Here is a 23,578-nt window from a genome sequence, read left to right as displayed (position 1 = left end):
TTGTAGAATTCGTCATAAAAAATAACAATACGAAAGCTATTGTTTTTATTGACCAAGTATTAACGGAAAAACTTATAAATGTTAATAAGAAAAAAGTTACCATCTTTGTTGATGGTACATTTGCGACAGTACCACAATTGAAAAATACCAACTGTCAATTATGGACTATTGTAATGAGACACAATGATAGAGTAAGCAAAACAAATAATTTACTAATAGTTCATGATTTAATTAATGTTTTAAATTGCAAAAGGCATTCTACATATTATCTAAATTTAAAAATAAAATAAATTTTTTCAAATTTCAGACATTTCCAATTGTGTATGCAATAATGAAAGGATGAAAAACTGAAAATTATGTAGACATTTTAAGAAGTATTGTAAATATTATAAAAATTGAACCAGATACAGCGATATGTGATTTTGAGAAAGCCGAACACAAGGCATTAAAAATTGTTTTTTCCTACGTAAAAGTAATTGGCTGCTTTTTCCATTACAATCAGGTAATAAAAATATAATAACAATATACATATACATTAATATGTATACAATGCGCATCCAATGTTTTTCATACTCGTTTCGCATTGTAGGCATTGGTGCATAATGCTGATAAACGCGGAATTTTGAAAGGCAGAGAAAAAGAATTAGGTTGGGCGGCAACAAAATAATTAATATGTTTGGCATATGTACCCGAAGAATTAATAGTAGAAGGCTACTTCCACCTAATAGAAAATGTTATTTTTGAGGATTGCAAGATGTTGCAACCATTTTTCTCTTATTACAAGAAAACGTGGATCAATGGCTTTAAGCCCAATTCGTTCTGTATATTTAATGAAACACATGGAACAAATAACATTTCAGAAAGACACAACCGAGAACTAAAAGCACATTTACAAAAACATTCGACAATTGTGGAATTTTTATGTACGTTATAAACGCCTTATTGCAAATATTTTGTTGCAGAATATAATCATATGCTTTTCAATATTAAATATTATTTACAGCGTACCTTACCGAGCATCAAAAAACTATACACAGTTATTTAAGGCACCCGAAATTCTGGGCGAGAGTGGAGCGTAGAAACGTAAAAGAAAAAGAGGACACACTGAAAAACATTTGGCAGAAAATAGAAAGAGATATAGAAAATGTTGATTTATTATTAATGTTGAATAGACTGAGTGAACTTGTCGGAAAATAAGAAACTATGAATACCGGCCTTAAAGAATTATATAAAATAGAAATAGAGAAGACTGAAGAATATAACAAAATTAAAAATAGACCGATATCTTAAAATTTACAGAAGTTAAAGCTATTACAGACATTTTTCTAAAAATTAGAGACCTTTGATCGCGTATAAAGCTGAGTCTAATCAACCAAATCTTAAAGAATTATATATAAAATAGGAATAAAAAAGACTGAAAAATATAAGAAAATTAAAAATAGATCGATATCTCCAAATTGCGGAATAACCCGAGAGCTGGCGTTAAAAAACTGCAAGAGTTTTGTAATGGCTGATTTTCTCACATAACGTTATATTGCGGGTGTACATGAGTCAGCACCCACTCGCAAGGTCAGGTACTGGGACACCTGGCGCCGGCGCGCTTTGAAATAGGTCAAATTATTAAGTGCGATAAAAGTGTTTTGTAATGGCTCAAATTTTGTGAGAAACTAATAAATAATATAAAAACCGTTAGAAAGTGGTCAGACCGCACAGTTATGGGACGCAGCGAGTCAGCACCTCGCATAAGTGGTCGCAATAATTAGGTCAGTAAAACTGTTTCGAAATAGCTGAAAATTTAGAAACTATTAAATTATTGCGTATAATGAAGGAAGAAAACGGTCAGACTTCAGTTTAATGGGACTGACGTAGTCAGCAGTCGTTTGAAGTGCGAAGATCAAGCGCGCGCGGCTGCTTCAAGCGCGTAGTGATTTACTTATAATTAAATTCTATTTGTATTTAATAAAATGATTGAAAGATTTTCAACTAAATCATGATTGAAATTGTTATTTTTTACGTTATTTAATTAATTAATAAAAATTTTATTATAATATAAATAAACTTAAGATCAAATTGTAAATTACAAAACTACAAATAAAGAAACAAAAAATTAAAAAAATTTTTATAAAAAGTATATTTATTTACAGATACTGAGTCTAAGCAGGTAGACGACACTGAAGAAGCTGATTTCGAGAGTGATGAGCAATCAGATGAAGAAAATAACAGCGACATTGATTATTAATTGTTTATTTGAAAAAAGTGTATTATGTCATACTTTAATTATACTTTTTATAAAATTTTTTTTTTAATTTTTGTGTTTCTTCATTTGTAGTTTTGTAATTTACAATTTGATCTTAAGTTTATTTATATTATAATAAAATTTTTAATTAATTAATTAAATAACGTAAAAAATAACAATTTCAATCATGATTTAGTTGAAAATCTTTCAATCATTTTATTAAATACAAATGGAATTTAATTATAAGCAAATCACTACGCGCTTGGAGCAGCGCGCGCGCTTGATCATCGCACTTCAAACGACTGCTGACTGCGTCAGTCTTATTAAACTGAAGTCTGACCGTTTTCTTACTTCATTATACGCAATAATTTAATAGTTTCTAAATTTTCAGCTATTTCGAAACAGTTTTACTGACCTAATTATTGCGACCACTTATGCGAGGTGCTGACTCGCTGCGTCCCATAACTGTGCGGTCTGACCACTTTCTAACGGTTTTTTATATTATTTATTAGTTTCTCACAAAATTTGAGCCATTACAAAACACTTTTATCACACTTAATAATTTGACCTATTTCAAAGCGCGCCGGCGCCAGGTGTCCCAGTACCTGACCTTGCGAGTGGGTGCTGACTCATGTACACCCGCAATATAACGTTATGTGAAAAAATCAGCCATTACAAAACTCTTGCAGTTTTTTAACGCCAGCTCTCCGCCTAGAAATTAAAGCATAAACAAACATTTCTGAAAAAAATCAAAATTTTATTAAAAAAGAACCCCTTGATTATTAGCAATTTTTATTAATTCTATTATATTCTTCAGTTTTTTCTACCCCTATTTCATATATAATTTGTTAAGATTTGGTTGATTAGTTCTGGACTTATAGAAATTTTGGTAAATTTGACACACATACACACACACACACATACACACACATACATACAAACAGACATTTTTTAAAATTGCAATTTTTCAACGTTTTAGAACATTCTGAACACATTCAGAAAAACAAAAAAACGAAAACAAAGCTTCCTCTATGAGGAAGCAAAAAAAAGTAATCGAAGGAAAGAATCGATCCAACATAAAAAATTATAGTGCGCACATACACCCAGAGAGCAAAACATGTTAATTTTGAGCTCATATTGTATTTATGCATCTTCTAAACATATGTAAATAATATACATCGATATGGGTTTAGCTACTTATATGACACATTTGTCTGTTCTTCATTTTGCTCTTTTACATCCTCCTTTTCATGCTAGCATCATTTCGCAAAGGTTTTAAGCTACATTTGACAATAATGACAAATTTGTTCCAATTTGAAGAACGTCGAAGCTGCAATTAACAGTGAATTGCATTTACCTAGACATGTCACTGTGAATTTCATATTGTTTATGTACGTAATATTCTTATAGAAAATAAATACTGATTGTAATACATTGGCCAGTGATTAATTATTATTGCTCATTAATGATGTTTCAAAAATAATAAAATTACAAAGCAACAGTAATTTGTCACTCGTCAATTTATTACAGCACCAGTATTAATTTCTTATTATCTTACTGTATATAAAATTATTTCTTTTTATAATATAAATAGTAATAAAACAATATAGATATAGTATAGGTATAAGTTTAAATACGTTTATTTAAGCTATCGATGGATCGTACAAATGCTATGAATTATACTCATTTATACTATGACTAGCTGGTTACACGGGCTTTGCTCCGGAGGACATATGTAATAAGACACGCAAATAGTCTCTCTCTCTCCCTCTCCCTCTCTCTTTCTTCAAAAAAATCGGTAACAAAAACTATACACATCATGGCGCTCCCCGTAAAATATTCTACCCCTACTTCATATACAATTCTTTAAGATTCGGTCAATTAATTCCCGAAAAATTGTAAAAATTTCGGTATCGGCTCCCAAAAAGATCGGTAACAAAAAATTATGCACTTTATAGCACTCCCCGGAAAATTCTACCCCCGTTTAACTATAATTCTTTAAGATTCGGTCAATTATTTCCCAAAAAATTAGAAAAATTAGAGAAACCGGTTTCCAAAAAATCGGTAACAAAAAACTATACACATAGTGGCACTCCCCGGAAAATTCTACCCCTATTTTATATACTTTTGGTAAAAATTCGGTTCAAGGGTTTGGGCTGGGCGTTGATGAGTCAGTGAGTGAGTGAGTCAGTCAGTCAGTCAGGACGCCTTCCTTTATATATAGATAAGAGTATAATAAATAAAAGTATAAAATGATATAACAAGATTTATATAAAATATATATTCCTCTCCTAAGATGTAATCCTTTGATGTAGTAATAATGTATTTTTTTATCTTACAATGTAATGCTTCTTTTAATGAAAAATACATATTATCAATTTCTTGTGTACCTTTATATGTGTTTCCGTTTGAGTAAGCTGTTCCTGCCCAGTCGCGATTTGTCGCTCCAATTCTGGGAGCTTTGCTCGCGGGGCACCCCCCGGCCGGGTGGCACGCTCGGCGACGCGAGTTTTCGGCCCCGAGGCGCAGATCTATCGACGCGAGATCTCGGGTCCTAGATGTCGGCTCGCGGATGGGCGAGATGTCGACCGCCCTCGGTGCGCGAAGTACGGTAGCGAAAGCGTGTGAGTCAACGGTTTATCGCAAGTTCTCGAGTTTTCGCCAGTGAAAAAAGAGGAAAAGGCAGTTGTGGAAAACGACCCCGAATTCGCGGAAGCAAGATATCCGTCCGCGTTCGTAACGATTTCGTCTCGTGTCGTCAAGAAATCCGTTTCGTGTCCGCAAGATATTCGTCCGCGTTTGCTACGATCTCGTCTTGTGTCGTCAAGATCTCCGTTTCGTGTCGTCAAGATGTCCGTCCGCGTGAGCTCAGATTTCAGCTTGTGTTTTCTGGGCCTTCGTCTCCGTTGACGAGAATCTCCGTTTCGTATCAAGATTTCCGTCCGCGAGCATCAAGATTTCCGTGCGATTGAGGCTCTCGGGGTCTTGCAAGATCGGTGCGCCGTCGTCGGCTTTTCCGTGGTAGCGAGCCACGTGCAGAGTGCGCCATATTTGGCCGGTCGTGAAAGTAACCGCAGCCAGCGGGATGCGCTGTTGAGCCGTTCTCCGTGAAGGAAACGACGGACGAGGTGCGCCACGTGGCCGCTCGCCGTTGTAACTTTTAAAGTGCGAAGTGCGCCGTGTTCGGCCGTTCGTCGTTAAGCGCGAAGTGCGCCATGTGTGGCCGTTCGTCATTGTAAATACTGAATGTACGAAGTGCGCCGGTGGCCATTCGTCGTTGTAACTCTCGCTGTGCGAAGTTCGCCATGTTTGTTGTCGTACCGACGTGTAAAGTGCGTCATGTTAGGCCGTTCTTTTCAGTAAACGCTGAGTGCGTGTGCGCCGATTCCGGCCGTTTCCGTCGAAGAAGCGACGTGCAAAGTGCGCCCTATTGGCCGTTTGTCGTCGTCATCGTCGAGTTGCAACGGCGTCGATGCAGCCGTTTCGCGTCTAATGCACAATGTGCCGGGCGTGCCATGTTGAACCGTTCGTCGTTATGCTCGCTGCGCGATCGCCAACGCATAAAGTGCAGCGTCTGCCGTGTTCAACCATTTGATCTGCATAATATTACGCGACACGCGTTTTGTGTTTGGCGAACCGGCGTCGCCCATTTCCATCTCGTCGAGGACGATTTTGTTCCGGCGCCGGCGTGGCGAGTGATGCGCTTATTGGACCATTTTCATTCCGCGATCGACGACATGTGATGTGCGCTGCGTGCGCGACGCGCCGTGTTCGGCCACTTTCCGTTCCGTGATCGTAAGCTGCCGCGTGTCGCGGATTCATTTGTGACATTGATGAGACTGTGTACAAAATAAAGAGCTGTTCGATCCAGTCGGTGATACGTCATTCGACCCATTACGATCCCACGATCCTTCCAGCGCACCTGTCGGAGCGCGAACTGCCCACGAACACGCGAAACAATAAGCAATTAAAACAGAAAATTATAATGCTTTCATAAGATAATTATAGTTACAAAAATTATAGTGACAATTATAGTAATAAGAATAATAAGATATAATAATAAAAGATTATAGTAATAATAAGATAATTATAGTAATATGATGTTTACGACAAGATGATTTCTAACATATTTTACATAAAATACAAATTATTTACAAAGGAGCGATTAAGCCACAGAAATTACATATGTGAATTCTATGGATCTGATACTTCGAAAAGACGTTTTCACAGAAACTGCGCTCTAAAAAGACTTGCGCATTGATCTTACGACTCGTATCAATTCGTTTCCTCGCAATTTCCTCTGAAATATTTTGCACGTTCACAGCGTCTATAAAACAGCATGGCTTCACCAATTTTTCCTGAAAACGTATCAAATATGTATAAGCATGTCCATCTTAAACCCAAGTATTACTAAGAGTTACCATATTACCTTTATTAAAAGTGTGGCGGGTTTATGATAACACCGCGGAATGCTCGTTGATACTGCCAAGGAGCAGCTTCTTCACCAGCTTCCGAAATGAAGTAATCGCAAAGTGTATCCCGGAGCTGAGCAGATATTCTAGTTGGATTATTGGCACCGACTCGTCCAATCCTATGCAGCCTTGTTTCACTTTCTTCAGTCCGCCAAGTTCCAGGAATTGTGTAGAAATATTAAGGTAAGAGGCGGGGTGAGTCCCGTTGGAGTACACGTGCTTGCAATCTAACAAACTATATTTATTGCGTATATTTCGCTGTACAAATACACATACATACATGTATATATATCTCGATATATATACCGCGAGGTACAACTTACAATCATGTCTTTCGGTTCTCGCACGCGCGCAGCTGCATTGCTCAGACACACATCACTCACACAGGATTCGATGTGCACACCGCGACGGTCGGTCGGGAAAAGGGGAGAGAGTTCTCTCCTTCCTGAGAAGAGGCCCTGCCACACGCACCGCAACGCGAAAGCGACAGTGCAGCCAACCAGTACAGAAATTAACTACCTGATCAGCAGATCCTATTTTCAACGGGGAATTGTATTCAAAGGGGAATTGTATTCCCCTCTTCATCTTTTTGATCTACGTAATTAGAGGGGCAGTAAGTACGATGCTGAGGTGTCTCTTTATTTTCTTCTGTCCTCACAAAATTATGCAGGCATACCAAAGCTTGAAATATAATTTGTGCATTGTGAGGATTATTGCATAAGCACCTTCTGAGAATGCGCCATCGAGATACGAGAATGCCGAAAGTGTTCTCTATAACTCTTCGAGCACGGGAGAGTCTATAATTGAAGACTCGCTGTTTATCCTGCAAGGCAGCTCGCGGATAAGGCCTCATGAGATACGGTTTGAGCGGAAATGCCTCATCTGCCACAAATACGTGAGGAAATTTTATGTGACTTCCGGGCAACATTTTAAGAGGAGGAAGTTTCTTCATGCTCCAAAGCATAGCAAGTGCAGAATTATTCCACACTCCTCCATCACTCACAAAACCTGTAATTACATAATATGAATATAATAAGAGATGCATAAATATATATATTCTAAACAAAATTTTTATTTATGGAAATACTCAGACTGAAATAAAAAAGTAAAAAAATTAAAATATATATCTACCATATTGTCCTATATCTACCCATGTAAACTTATATAACGCGTCGCAAGAAGCCATCAATACAAGGCTGAAGTATTTCTTGTAATTAAAGAATTCAGAACCAGAATTGGCAGGAGCTTGAATTTGCATGTGGCGTCCATCTATGGCCCCAACACAGTTGGGAAACTGCCACTTCGAGTAGAAATCTTCAGCTACTTGCATCCATAACTCAGGCGAAGGTTCAGGCAGATACAAAGGCTGTAGAAGTGTCCAAATGGCTTGACACAGTTTTATACATGGTAGATCTACTAATCCGAAACTCCCATGCCTTTGACTTAACACTGTTGCCATGTGCGAGAAATCTGTGCAGGTATATATCTAGTTTAAAATAACATCTGGCAAAAAAGAGGGTACCTTTCAAGGTCATGATTAAAGCAAGAAAATTACTCACGCAAAAGTGGCTGCAAGTTTCAGTTTTACAAGAAGTGTCCGTCTCCGGCTTCTTTTTAGGGGAAGGGGATGCACCATAGAGCAAAAGATTAAATTGTTCAGGCCACATACGGCAAAATGAGAAAAACTCCTCATGGTCTGACAAAAGTAGTTCTGATACGAGGTTAGAATAAAATCCCAATTCATCTCGTCTATGATTGATTGGACGCACCCACCATCTTCTTAGCACTTTTGCCTTCTCATTTTTAAGGGTGTTTACGTCTAGCAATCGGATTTGCAATCGGATTAATCGCAATCATATCAACCGACTAGGGAAAAAGTTCCCTAGACAAATCGGATTTGTTAAACGTGTCTATGGAGCGATCGGATTAGCTCACGAATAAGAGAACGAAAATTGTACCCGTATCGCAGAATTTTAAGAAGAAATAGAAAAGTAGGTATGCATGTACTTTTTGTTATTCTCATAATATATAGTCGGGATGTAAGTCAGCCTGACTGGCAGTAATTTATTTATAAACGACGTTTCGACCCTTACTTTGGGTCCTTTTCAAGTTTAGATAATTAACAAAGCTGAAACAACAATTAACAAACTTAAACGCAAGCTCGTAGAATGCACCAAATAAAATTACGTCATTGTGCATCAAATATATATAATACAATAATTAAAAACTTACATAAATCATTGTGCGTCAAATTACGTTAAAATTGAGTCATGCGGGTAAAATTCGTTGGAAGAACATGACAATCCCGCTTGAAAGACGAAGGCTGACTAATATATACGTCAAGAGCGATCGCAATCAAATAACATATATAGAAGGTGAAGTTAGAGAGAAAACAAAATACGGTCATAAACGGTCGGTAAATTTTCGGTATCTTTCTGGGAATTGATTGCATCTTCATGCTTTTTTATAAACAACATTTCAGAAATTTCGCGTTTTTTGAGATTCTGTTCCCTATGTAAAATTTTGGCCTCATGCCATTTAAAATCGTGATTAAAGTCTAATCTATGTTTGCTAACGACTGAGTGCTGATTGTGATGCCTGCTAATATCAGAACGATGTTCTTTTACTCTAGTTTCCAAATGCCTTTTGGTTTGGCCAATGTAGCATGCATTGCAATCAGCACACTCCAACTTGTACACAACACCCGTGCATTTATTAACTGGTATTGAAAAAAGGTGGGATGCAATTTCGAGAAAGACCAAGATGAGCTTGGAGCAATTCTTGTTTGCCATCAAGATGATTTTGAATTCCACCAGTTTCTCCTTTAATGATGAATTTTACGAGCAAATCTTTGGCAGCCCAATGGGCTCCCCTCTCTCTCCGATTTTGGCGGACATCGTCATGGACGATCTCGAAACTTGTTGCCTTCAATCCTTTGACTTTCCGATTGACATATTTTTTCGTTATGTTGATGACATCTTCATGTGTATCCCGAAATCGAAACTTAACGATATTGTGCTCGCTTTTAACAGCTATCATCCTCGTCTAAAATTCACGTACGAGTTGGAAGAAAATAATTGTTTGAATTTTTTAGACACGACCGTATTTAGACGGAATAATTTTTTATTTACTAACTGGTTTCGCAAACCAACGTTTTCAGGCCGTTACATCAATTATTTTTCCAGTCATCCTTTAAAATATAAGATCAATACCATCATAAACCTAGTGGACCACGCAATACTTCTGTCCGATGAACAGTTTCATGATGAGAATATCCGCCTAGTGAAATCTATCCTGTCTAACAATTGCTTCCCTGACTCGATCGTGAATAAACATATACAAAAAGACTGACGGAAATTAATAAACGTTGGTACAACGGGGATGACGCTGTTGATGACGACAGACATATGAATTTAAAATATTATGTACCCATTCCCTATGTAAAAAGCTTTAGTGAAAATTTTCGTCGAATTTTCGGCACCTATGGCTTAAGCACCTTGTACACGGTTCCGAAGAAAATGGACGCATTAATCAAAAAAGGGAAGGACAGACTAAACATTAATAAATGCACGGGTGTTGTGTACAAGTTGGAGTGTGCTGATTGCAATGCATGCTACATTGGCCAAACCAAAAGGCATTTGGAAACTAGAGTAAAAGAACATCGTTCTGATATTAGCAGGCATCACAATCAGCACTCAGTCGTTAGCAAACATAGATTAGACTTTAATCACGATTTTAAATGGCATGAGGCCAAAATTTTACATAGGGAACAGAATCTCAAAAAACGCGAAATTTCTGAAATGTTGTTTATAAAAAAGCATGAAGATGCAATCAATTCCCAGAAAGATACCGAAAATTTACCGACCGTTTATGACCGTATTTTGTTTTCTCTCTAACTTCACCTTCTATATATGTTATTTGATTGCGATCGCTCTTGACGTATATATTAGTCAGCCTTCGTCTTTCAAGCGGGATTGTCATGTTCTTCCAACGAATTTTACCCGCATGACTCAATTTTAACGTAATTTGACGCACAATGATTTATGTAAGTTTTTAATTATTGTATTATATATATTTGATGCACAATGACGTAATTTTATTTGGTGCATTCTACGAGCTTGCGTTTAAGTTTGTTAATTGTTGTTTCAGCTTTGTTAATTATCTAAACTTGAAAAGGACCCAAAGTAAGGGTCGAAACGTCGTTTATAAATAAATTACTGCCAGTCAGGCTGACTTACATCCCGACTATATATTTTTTCTACACTGGTGAATTAATAATTACTATTGAAATTCTCATAATAATTAACTTTCATTCTCCTTCAAATGCATATTGAGCGATAGATGTATTGATATTTTACTGATATATTTTAAAGAAACAAATAGACTATAACCTCACTTTGATTTAATATCGTTAACATATTAATTTATTAAAATAATATTTTTTTTTCAGAGATAATTGCAAATGGATACGAACGAGGGAGAAGTGTTTGAGCAAAAGGATCAGTTTGGTATGTATATATATCGTAAAACAAAGTTTTTATTTTAGTTCTAGCTAAACTAATTATATATTAATATTTGCTTTTTGAAATATATTCCATGTCTTTGAAATAAGAAAATTTGCAAAAATATCTTTTACATTATACGGAAAACATTATAATGTAATTATTAAATTGTTTCACTAAGTTTCTTACTTTCACAGAAAACTGTAGATACCAGTGGATCAATAAAATGACGAAACTGCTGATAGAAGAAATAAGGCAATATACATCAGTATTAAATAAAAAAATAGTATGCAGAAGAAAATATGGAAGGAAATAGCGAGTAACTTTAAGAAAAGAGGTTACAACGTAACTGACAAACAATGTTCTGTTAAATGGAAGAACTTGAAACAGAAATATAGGTCGGTGCGTGATGCTAATAATGAGACTGGCAGTGCTAAAGTATCTTGGAAATACTTTGATTTAATAGACGAGTTTATGAATACTACACCTGAAGTAACACCTGTATCACTTGCTTCAAACACACGTAGATTTAGACTGCACAAAGAAAATGTATGTACAACAGAAAACAGCAAATCCAACGATGAAAATACAGTACCCAACACTACTTCTACTTCTACTTCTACTACTTCTTCTTCTATTACTTCTCATGGTACAAAGCACAAGTTCAGAAAACGTGCAAGAAAAGAAAATGAATTAGCATATTATGAACAACTTTATAAACAAAGAGAAAAGCATCATAAGGATAACATAAAAATGCAAAACAGATTTTTAACGTTACTTGAAGATATTTACAAAAATGATCAACAGTAAAATAAGAGAGTGCTAATAATGAAGCTTGTTAAATTATTAACCTTTACACACACACATATAATATATTTTTTGGTTTACATATGTGACACAAAAGTTTGCATATGTTTGTATATGTGCAATATTTATTATAATATTATTTATATTTAATAGATATGTAAAGGTTAATACTTTTCAATATATAAGACAGTAATATAAAGTAGAGTACAAGAATATATACTATGTTTTCGAGTATGTTTCATATTATTATGGAATCTAAATGTTAGTATTCTTCTAACTTTCGAAAATTGTGTTATTTTTTTAATATTAAACAAATAATTTTTTTAACTTGACAACGAAGGTAAAGCTATCTACTTATATGTACGTGTATATATATATATTGTGACGTTGCACCGCGTGCACGTCACAGTCTTACCCATTCCCATCTTTGTATTGCGCGCGTACTGCCGAGTTTATAGTTTTCAGGAAGAAGCGGCCGGAGAGCCCGTTTAGACAGCGTGGCGCCATCCGCCGGTGCGGTGAAGCGCCCTGATCTAGAGGGCCGCGAGTCGAAGCCGCGGGAATGATCGAGAGACTGTTGGGTAGACCGCGAGCGTGGACGGACGTCCGAGGAGAGTTGTACCGAGACAATAAGCGAGGGCGGCGGCCCTAAGAGATAGATTGAAGGAAGGAAGGAAGGACGAGATGTAACCAGCCACCCATCCCAGACATCAGGTATCGGGGAACGGCGGGCGGAGTGTCAGTATCGTGTCGCGTAAGATTTTGAGAGACGCGTAGGCTTGCTTGAGAGTTTCCTTGCCTACGCGCCATTGCCGTGAATCCATTGAGAGGATTATCGCTTTTGTTTCGTTTCGTTTCTACGGGTAAGACATAGCCCGCCCGCTGACTCCCCGTAAGAATATCGCAGGGGCGTCCGTTTCTTCCCGACTCGACCGACCTGGGATCGGATAGTAAGAACGGTGCGGCGCCGGCCGCCCGTCACGAGGGTGATGCGTGTCGCGTGCAAAGAAACCTCGCCGGTCGACTCAACAGTCCGTCGCGTTAGATTACCGTTTCGAGTATTCGGAAATTACCGTTTATGATTATTGTGCCTATCGATTAGTGTGTAAGATATCGGCGTTCCCGGTAGAGTTAGTTTTCGCGTAGTGAAAACTTCGTCGTGCGGGCTTTCCACGCGTCCGGCCGTTCAGGGGCGTGTCGGCCTTCGGGATACGTAAATTACCGCGCCCGGTACGAAAAGTGTGAGGCGTCGGAATACTGAGTTAGAGTCAGCCTGCTCGAAGAAGGTGCCCGAAATAGACCGCGATTACCGTTTCAGAGTAAGATTTAATCCGGCTGAGAGTACCGCACGCCCCGGGCGGAATTAGGCGTGAGTATCACGTGCTCGCGGTGTGGACCGTACGGCGAGGCTTCGCGTTGTTTACGTTGCGAGGGGTGTTATGCGAGAACTCCTATGTTGTGTGTATCGTTTAGTTTGTGAGACACCTTGAGTAGTATTTGCGTGTATCGTTTAGTTTGCGAGGAACTTTATTTTGCGTGGATCGTTGTGTGCGCGTATCGATTATTTTGCGCGGAATTATTGTGCCCGTATCGTGTCTGCCGCGAGAAATTATGGTGCACGCATCGTTTAGTTAGCGAGAACTCTTGCGAGAAGTCCCGACTGTGTCTCGTCCCCTCAGCGAGAAACCTCCCTTTTGCGTGGGCCGTTCGTTACGAGAAGTCTTTATTTTGTGGATATTGCTCCTTCGGCGAGGATTTCCGCGTGTAGCGGTCGTTCCCGAGAACTCCCCGTTCGCGTGCGTTGAAGTAGAGTCATTCTCAGTAATTGGTCGCGCAGATATAGAGTAGAGTCATTGTAATTACTATTCGGTGTGACGTGGTGGATGTGGTCCTAATGATGGATCTCAGGATTGGGGCATATTTGACCCTACGCTAGAGCTGACGGAACACATAACGTCACACTTATTTTTCTATTTCATCGGAGAGTCTCGTGTAAGAGTTGATATTAGTTTTCGCGCTCCCGTTACCCTTTATTACTGCGTTCGGCGTATTTCATCGCGTATACTATTTCGTGATTGCGTGTATTATTTCGTCGACCTATATTATTACTTTTCGCGTATTTCATAGCGTAGATCTTCCGTGTAGTATTTCGTCAGCGTATACTATTACTTTTCGCGTATTTCCTAGAGTATTTCTTGCGTGTATTATTTCGTCGTCGTCATTACTACGGCCGTGCCTTTCACCGCGTGGATTATTTCTTGCGTGTATTAGCTCGTCGGCGCATATTATTATGTTTCGCGCATTTCTTCACGTAGATTATCCCTGACGTGGATTACTCCGTTGGAGTATATTATTGCGCCTCGCGTACTCCCTAGCTTAGAGAGTTCCTTATTGCGAGTACAAGCTACAAGTACGTTTTCCGAGCATATTGGTCCTGCGTCTGAGTTATTGACACCACGCGGACCCTTCGAAAGACCTTGCGTGGTCGGGGAACTGCGAATGATCGCGGTGAATAAGTCGCTCGTGTCCTGTAAGGTGTCACGCTATTATCCAACTTACTCTTATATTATATTTGATTAACATGTTACTTGAGTACTTTTTTTTGTGTTTGTTTCGCCTCGCCAAGGTCAAACCCCTCTGCATTCAGCCCATGTAAGGACCACGACCCTCTGTCGAAAATCCTGAGCAGTCGATGCGATCGGTCAGAGCGGATGTGTCATGACGTGTGAATTAAGAGTTGTGTCGATAATTAGAGTTTATGTCGGATCTATACTGAGTTCATGTAGAGTACTTTTCGCGGGTTAGAGTAAACGGTGGTGTGGCCGTATCCACACCTGGCGCCCAACATTGGTTCGTATCGCTTTCGAGATCCGCTCTGCCACCCGATCCTATACTTGCTACGCGAGTCAGGCCCGCCTCACGGGCCGGGACAAATCATATAGAAAATAGCGTCGCAATATATATATATATATATATATACATTATTATTCTTTTTTTTACAATATTTTCACAATAATTTAAAACATAGTAAAACAGTTTATTCTTGTATTATATTTTAGTAATATTAATATTGACACAAAACGTGTATACTAATAGTGGCTGCGGTCCATTTGACGCTACAAATGCTTCGAAGCGTTCTTCTTCTCTTTCTTTTTTCATTGAAAGAAAGGAGAAAAGGAATGCTTTGAAGCATTTGTAGCGTCAAGGGGACCGCAGCCAGTATGACTGAATTATATGAAAGTGAAGAAATGTGATCATAAAACCATAAATGTTTATTTTAGTTGATTTTATATGCATGATATAAGATTTATTTTATTTCATTATTAATATTTAAAAACTGATGTGTTAATTTACGATATAATTTATGAAAAATGTGTTAATGAATGAAAAATGGCAATTTTTATTTATTTTAAATATGTATGTTTAGTTTTTTTATATTTTAGTAACATTAATATTGACAAAACGTGTATACTAATAGTATGACTGAATTACATGAAAGTGAAGAAATGTGTTCATAAAACCATAAATGTGTTTATTTTAGTTTATTTTATATGCATGATATAAGATTTATTTATTTCATTATTAACATTTAAAGACTGATGTGTTAATTTACGGTATAATTTATGAAAGATGTGTTAATAAATGAAAAATGGCAATTTTTATGTATTTTAAATATGTATGTTTAGTTTTTGTATGTGTTACCAAATATATTAATATATATTGTATTGAGTACGCATTCATGTTTTTACAACTACCAAGTTATGCGTTATTATCAAATAATATTGTTGCGCTCGCCGAGTCCGCGTTCGCGTCTCACCACTCGCACTCTCTCTCTCACTTGCGCAACCGGCACTCGCGGTCAATGAGACGACACAATGTAAGAAAAAGATAGACTCGTTTATTAAGTAGAGCAAACAGATTTTAACACAGAATCGAGCTGTCACGTCCGCTCGGAGACGGAGGCTCAAACAAACAACAACAAATCGTAGTAAATTGATATCAATAAACAGCTGGTCGTCAGAGACGATCTTCGACTTCCGTTCGTGCAACGGGTGTCTCAGCGCGGGCGTAACAATATGTTTACTGTTACCATTGTATTCTAAACATATATAATTGATGTCACAGTTTTCTGTTGCATCTGATAGGTATATATGCACATATACGTTTCTTTTAATTACATATATCTGTTTACATACATTATTAATACAGAAAATTAGAATTTACAAAACGATTACAAAACTACCGAACCAAATGCTCACAGATATACTTGCAAACAACAATTGAAACAATTTGTTTAGTAGGTACATTTTGAGATTGTTACAGTTATATATGTTTATTTGCATTACAAATATTACTATTGATTTTTTACTGTACATATTGAACATTTTGATGTTACAGAGAAGGAAAAGTTCTGCAAATTATCGTTAGTAATTACATAGACGTTCATGACAGGCATAATTTTTTAGTTTTATACATGAAAAAACGTTTATTTGCCATGTAATTATATACATCACATCATACAAAATCGTATATATACGTATTACATAAAAAATTAATATATTAACTGTGCAATAACATCTCTTTTTTCATTACCTTCTAGAAGAACATTATTATGATTATTTTCTTTTTCCATTAGATCTAAAATATTTTCAAATTGTTCATCTTCGTTATCGATACAAATATTGTGCAAAATACAACATGCTAATATTATTAAAGGTATCATTTCGGTATTATACATATATACATATCTTAATTTTCTAAAGCGTCCTTTCAACATCTCAAACGCTCTTTCTATCGTAATACGAGTTGATGATAATTTTGTATTATAATTGCGTTGTACATTTGTTAAATGACCATTGTCACGATATGGAATGAGTATATATCGTAATAGCGGGTACGCAGAGTCACCTAACAAATGTGTATTTTGTGGGAAATATCTTTCAACATCATGGTCAATCATTTGTTTGGTATCACTTAAGCGCCACACTCGTGCATCATGGACACTGCCACATATTCCCGTAAAAACATCGATAAATTTCATTGTAGGATCACAAATACCTTGTAGTATTATTGAATGAAAGCCTTTTCTGTTAATGTAACTATTTGGGTACTCAATAGGAGTAATTGGAATGTGACAGCCGTCTATGACACCTACTACACCTGGGAAATTGCTCATAGCAGCAAATTGCTCTTGTATACGTAATAACTCGTAATACTGTGGCCATTTTATGTAGTTTTCAGCATGTTCTTACAGTACGTAAGCCACATTAAATACACACTTCCATATAGTGTCTTTGCATAGCCCAAATCGATCTGCAACGGATCTAAAATAAAACATAAATAATGTTGCATTAATTCAATAATATTAAACATGACTGCAATCATCTATTATTTTTACTATACACAGAGGGTCTAATGATAACAAAAAAATCTTTCCTGTACTTATAGATTATACATTAACTAACCTGTAAACTTCTTGATTGCCAAATATCCACAAAGCTATAGCAATTTGTTTGGCTGGCAGTATTTTAGGATAATTGTCTCTTTGCAATAAAGATGGTCCTATATGTTGTATCAACAGTTCAAAAGTTTCTCTTGTGATACAAAATGTGATTTAAAATCTATGAGAAAAGAATATACATATAAGAAATTATAAATATATAAATATATAAATATATAAATAAATGAGAATGAGTGTCTGTACTTCTTACCTGTTAAAGAATAGTTAAGAATGACATTCTCATAGAAGTGGCTAATTCTAATATGTTGCTCTTTTATACGACGTATTTGCAACACATCTTCGTTTTCTTCATTGTTATTAAATATTATATTCCATACATTCCATAATAAGTCCATGTTTTTGCTCTGCAAAAATACTAATAAAACTATTACATTATATATGCATGTAATCGTTAATCATGAATTAATGATTGAAACAGAGTGAGGTTATAGTCTATTTGTTTCTTTAAAATATATCGGTAAAACATTAATACATCTATCGGTCAATATACATTTGAAGGAGAATAAAAGTTAATTATTATAAGAATAACAAAAAGTACATGCATACCTACTTTTCTATTTCTTCTTAAAATTCTGCGATACGGGTACAATTTTCGTTCTCTTATTCGTGAGCTAATCCGATCGCTCTATAGACACGTTTAACAAATCCGATTTGTCTAGGGAACTTTTTCCCTAGTCGGTTGATATGATTGCGATTAATCCGATTGCAAATCCGATTGCTAGACGTAAACACACTAAATATACAGCACACAATAAAGTCACATATTCGCAATTTAATAGCAGCAATAGTAGCAAAAGCTCCGTCTCTGTATTCATCATGGTGACAACTAAACCGTCCACATTTAAAATACACACTGCACTCTGGTTGGTTGCTTTAATCAAGTTTACAACGTATCGTTACTCTATTGTAGATTGATCCGTTGTACAAGATTCACGCGTGCGACAACTCCTACTCCTACAACCCTATGTTTACGCAATTATAGAACAGCTTTTATAGTAATATTAATTAAATGTTTTTTGTTTTAAGAAAATATTTAAATTTAATGTATGTTAAGTTTGATTTGCAAAATTTATTGAAAACAACCCATTTGTTCAAATGCAATATACCAAACTTTATTTTAATTTTTGTGATACACATGTATATATAACTGTTAACGATTACGCGGATTACGTTAATTGGAAGCAACGGGCGCTTTATAGAGGAACGCCGTCTTTGAACACCCTCGAGCGTTTGCGCTGCGACTCGCGTGTCTTGCGAGCGCCGAAACTCGCGACACGCGGAATACACGTGTCCTAGCTAGTCAAACTGTGTCGATCGCTGATTGGCTAAAACCGATCACCTGTTTACGGACGAACATTCTAACGGTTGCGGGAGCGCGATTCCCGGACCAGAGAGTCTCGAGCACTGTAACGATCTCGTGAACCGAACGTCATCTCGGAAAAAGGCCGAAGGTGCGTACTGGGGGAGACTAGGGCTGCGTTCGGGGAGCGCGCTATTAGCGCTATTGCATCATTCTATTTTTATCGCTTATTAAGTGTAGAACAAGGATAGAATAAGCAAATAGCGCTAATAGCGCGCTCCCCGAACGCAGTCTAGGTAGACCTTAGGAACCGATCGCGGGCGAAATCCGAGCACCCGGACATGTAGTTCGGACGACAACCCGCGAAGTCGTGAACCGGACGTCGCCTCGGGAAAAGGCCGAGGGTGCGTCCTCGGTGACACCTGGTACACCCGAGGAACGGGTCGCGATCGAGATCCGATCATCCGGACGGTGGGTTACCACGACGGTCGTGGAGACCGATAGACCCGGACGTCGGCTACGAGAACTAAGGCCGGAATACCGTCGGTAGGGACCGTGGGAACAGGCACCAGGGTCGCCGCCATCGGCGGACATGTCAAAAGCGACCTAGACGTCGTCTCCGAGAAGTCGACCTGGAATTGGCATTAGGGACGTAGAAGAGGACGTGCGCACGGGTCGGCGCCCTCGATAGTCAAATTTTCGAAGTGGTGAAAAACCACTACCCGGGAGCCGATTAAGCGTATCGCAAATAGTGTACTGGCGGCGGAAATTTCCATCGGGAACACCTGGCGAGCCCGAACTCGTAAACACCTATTGTATCTGCATAGCGTGGAAAATTACCGCGAGAAGAAAGCGGCCGAGACCCCAAGGAGGGGGTAAAACTTCGGAGGTAGGGAGCCCGAGAGAGGAATATTCCTCGGGGCTGTCTCTCGTGGGCGCTCGTATAGGTAGCAACCTTCTCGTGCGTATATCTCGGCGTGTCGCAGTAACTATCGCGAATACGTACCGGATTACGATTATAAGCCTACCACAGTGTCCGAAACAAACGGGAACGCCCGCACATAGCGTTACATGACGCCGATACAAAAGGCGTACGGTTTTTCGCGTACCGAAAACGGGAAATCGCACTTTGCGAGACGTGCGACCGCCATCTTGCGCGGCATCAGTAATTGTGAACCACCACCATTGTGAAACGATAGTTAACAATAAATGCAATAATTATTTGTGAAAATATATACGAATATATTGATTACTTACCTTCAACTTACCTGAACAAGCGGCTGTCGTCCATCTTGTGTGTTAGCGGTGACCGGGGTCGAAGGTCATCATCGGTTCTGCATCGGAGGAAGCCATAGATGAGGTACCCGTGGCGGAAACCTGAAAAGAAACGGCATTAATTACAGTTATCACGACAGTTCTCATACTTACCTTTGTCGCGACATCTTGTGAACGCGGTGATCCTGGGCGGCGGTGAGCAGCGTTGATCCATGACATCGGCGGCGAAGATGAAGTACCCGTAGACGAAACCTGAAAATAAAAGAGAATTAGTTCCGTTGACTTACCTTAATGCTGGGACTTACCCGATCAAGCGGTTGTCGTGCCATCTTGGTTCCACGAGTGAGGCAGGCGGATGATAGATAGCGGAGGCTCGAGGCAGAGCAACACAGAGGAGGCACCCGTGGCGGGAATCTAAAAGGAAAAAAGGTTAAGGAAATATTAACGTGTATATACCTGATCAAGCGGTTGTCGCGGTAACCGGTGTCCCTGGCTGGGCGACCAAGGCCATACCTAGCGGTATCTTGAGCTCAGGCGATGCTGACGAGGCACCCGTGGCGGGATCTGAAAATAAAATTGTTTAAACAAATTGTTCAACTTTAGTGTCGTTTGCATTACGAATACCTACCTTCTCGGTAGTTTAAGGTTAAACCGAGTGGCGACCGATGATTTATAGGACAAAATTGCGTACCCCGTAGCCCGATTACGTATCGTTCGGTTACAACATAAGTAACATAAATATACTTAAAAAACATTTCACAATAAGAAGTACATAATTGCATTTCTTTTATCTATACCTTCTGTTTGTGTGTCTTGAAGCGGTTCTGCTTGTGCACAATTCTGTTCATTAACAGTTGCAAGAATATCTATCATATCGTTTTGTAACAAACATATGTTATGCAAAATGCAACATGCAATTATATATTTAGGTAATTAAATCAGTTCTATACAGTGGAAGTATATCTAAAATGCTTCGAAAACGACCTTTTAAAGACCTATTGAACGTTCAACCATCACTCGAGCAGACGAGTGAAGTGTGTTGAAAAGTATCTGACGTTCAGATAGATGACCGTTATCTTATCCGTAATGTAACATTACCGCACTGTTTTGACTCGTGTATGGAATCGGCCATTCGTCGCATAGATGACGCGCGCGCAATAATGGGGCACTTTCCACGCACTTTGTAATATAAAATAGGGTGTGTAACACGTGCGGATTGAGAATTGGACACTCGTGCGGGTGATCGCACTCGCCTTCGGCTCGTGCGTCCACTCCGCACTCGTGTCCAATTCTCAACTTCCCGCACTTGTTACACAAATAACTAATATATGTGTCTATATTCTTAAAGCACACAGCAAGTAAAAACTATATCAATGTTATAATATACTATAAATAATATCACCAATCTTCCCCTACCTGTAATTGAATAGAGTGAAACCCTTTTCTATTTATATAGGAATCACTGTTATCTCTTGGGCCAATAATTAATTTTTATGTGAGTTCCATCTATTGTACCAATAACACCAGGAAAACCATAATTTCGTTTGATTGTTTCTATACTTAGTTCAGCTTCTTCTAAAGTTGGCCAGCGAATAAATGTTGCAACTTTTTATATAAAGCCTTTACTACTCTTTGAATACTTCGCCACGCTGTAGCTGTTCCGATATTAAATCTGTCAGAAACACACCTTTAAAAAAAATTTACTTGTTAAATATTTTTAACATAAGTTCATTAGTTATATATACTTTGATATTTCAAGCTTTATCTATAGGAATTTGATGTACTCATGAACCAGATAGCTAGAAGTAATTGTCTTTCAGGGGATATTGGATGCCTTCCAGATCTATCGTTTCGTTTGCATAATTCTGGTCGTAATAATTCCAATACAATGTTGAAAGAACTTTGTTTTATACTATAAAATAAAAAATAATTAGTGTAATAGTTTTTCTTTATATTGAACATAACCTTAATGTTAAACATGCATTTAACCTATTTATAGTTTTTAAACATGTTTTCCATTTTATATATTTATATGTGTATTCTATGTATATTAAATATAAAATTTATGTAGTTTACTTACCGAAAATGTTTCTTAAATTTATCATCTGTAAAAGAATGAACTACGTCCATATAATTTTTGCAGCGCGATATTGAACGTAATGGTGTTACACGTATCTTATTAAGACAAAAATAATACACATTCGTTTTCCTCATCTGTAGAATCATCCGATTCAGATGAATCAAATAATTCAATGACTTTAATTAAAAATGTAGGTATTAGCGCCATTATTATGTTCTGGCAGTACTGCGATGTCGTCCCGTTATAAGGTGGTAAAAGCAATATAAGCAATTACGGAACGCATCGCCAGCACTGCTTTATGACGTTACGTTCTCAGCACTGAATATCGGAATGCACCCAAAGAAAGCAATAGGGGTATTTAAATAAGTTAGAGTTTAACGGTTTGACAGGTTACGTCGGGTTAAAGTCGGGTAAAAAGTTAATTTTTACACTTTTAACCCAAAGATTAATGTGATAGGTTAATGAAACACTTATGTATTTTGCATAACCTTAAAGAGTAGCGCGTCCAAAGTTAATTAATTAACTTTTTACTCGACTTTAACCCGACATAACCTGTCAAACCGTTAAACTTTAACTTATTTGAATACCCCTAATGTGTTATTAATATGGAGGTTTAAAATATCCCAATCAGAAATAATTAGTCAAGTCGACATCAATTCGACGTCGATACGTCGATAAATAGTCGAATATTGGTTGTTAAATCTCTTTGTTTCTCATCATCATAATTGTTTTTATACAATTATGACATATAATGTTAATTAAACAATTACAAATATTTCTATAAAATTTTAATTTTTCTTATATTCTATGTATACATATATATGTATTCAATATAAAATTGACCAAAAGACATAAAAATTTTACAGAAATATTAATTATGCTCGATTAATATAAAAAAAAATAATTAAGTCAAAGGTGACAAAAATATCAATCAATATTCGACATCAACCATTTATCAATGCAACATTAAGTTAATGTCGATTTGAATAATTATTTTTGATTGGCATACATAAGTTTTCACATATCTAATAAATTGAAATAAAATATTTACTGGATCGTTTCCGTTTTTTATTGGAATCTGTATGTTTAACCGTATGATGTAATGTATCTTGTGTCTCATCTAATGTATATTGTATATTTATACCTGAAATAAATAATTAATATAGTATTAACATTTAAAAAAAGTAAGTGTAAATATGAAGAAGGGGGAAGCCTTTCGGAGCGGACGGATGGTCGGGAATTAAGTGGAGAGGAAAAGAAGTTTTTGGAAAGGAATGAGGCAAGGAGAATGGAACAGTGCATTGGAACCGAGAGAGGAGGCATAGAGGAAGCGGAGAAAATGGAGGAAGCTCCGAGAGGGAAGTGGATAAAAAACGACACTGGAA

The 23,578-nt window shown here is 37.4% G+C and overlaps 1 protein-coding gene and 2 pseudogenes across 1 annotated transcript; all 3 read right to left on the bottom strand.

The window, feature by feature from the left end:
• Positions 1-6,687: 6,687 nt before the first annotated feature.
• On the bottom strand, positions 6,688-7,966 carry LOC139811480 (uncharacterized). The gene is made up of 3 exons (XM_071775759.1): positions 7,840-7,966; positions 7,330-7,716; positions 6,688-6,935 (listed from the first exon to the last, which is right to left on the bottom strand). Exons 1-3 carry the CDS (start codon positions 7,964-7,966, stop codon positions 6,688-6,690), a joined length of 762 nt encoding a protein of 253 aa, XP_071631860.1.
• Positions 7,967-16,569: 8,603 nt separating this feature from the next.
• LOC139812297 (putative nuclease HARBI1) lies at positions 16,570-17,888 on the bottom strand (annotated as a pseudogene).
• A 1,426-nt stretch (positions 17,889-19,314) lies between these two features.
• On the bottom strand, positions 19,315-22,400 carry LOC139811479 (uncharacterized; annotated as a pseudogene).
• Between the last annotated feature and the right edge of the window lie 1,178 nt (positions 22,401-23,578).

This window comes from Temnothorax longispinosus, chromosome 4, assembly GCF_030848805.1.
Source record: "Temnothorax longispinosus isolate EJ_2023e chromosome 4, Tlon_JGU_v1, whole genome shotgun sequence".
In the NCBI taxonomy this organism is placed as follows: Eukaryota; Metazoa; Arthropoda; class Insecta; order Hymenoptera; family Formicidae; genus Temnothorax; species Temnothorax longispinosus.
Note: the sequence above shows the minus strand (reverse complement) of the source record. Positions and strands in the feature narration are given on the sequence as shown.

Excerpts from the sequence above, each read along its gene's own strand:
- LOC139811480 (XM_071775759.1), bottom strand. The coding sequence starts at position 7,966 with ATGCAAATTCAAGCTCCTGCCAATTCTGGTTCTGAATTCTTTAATTAC. Across the intron at positions 7,717-7,839 it reads GGTAGATATAGGACAATATG|GTTTTGTGAGTGATGGAGGA; the intron begins GTAGATATATAT and ends ATGTAATTACAG. Across the intron at positions 6,936-7,329 it reads TAAAGAGACACCTCAGCATC|ATTGCAAGCACGTGTACTCC; the intron begins GTACTTACTGCC and ends ATAGTTTGTTAG.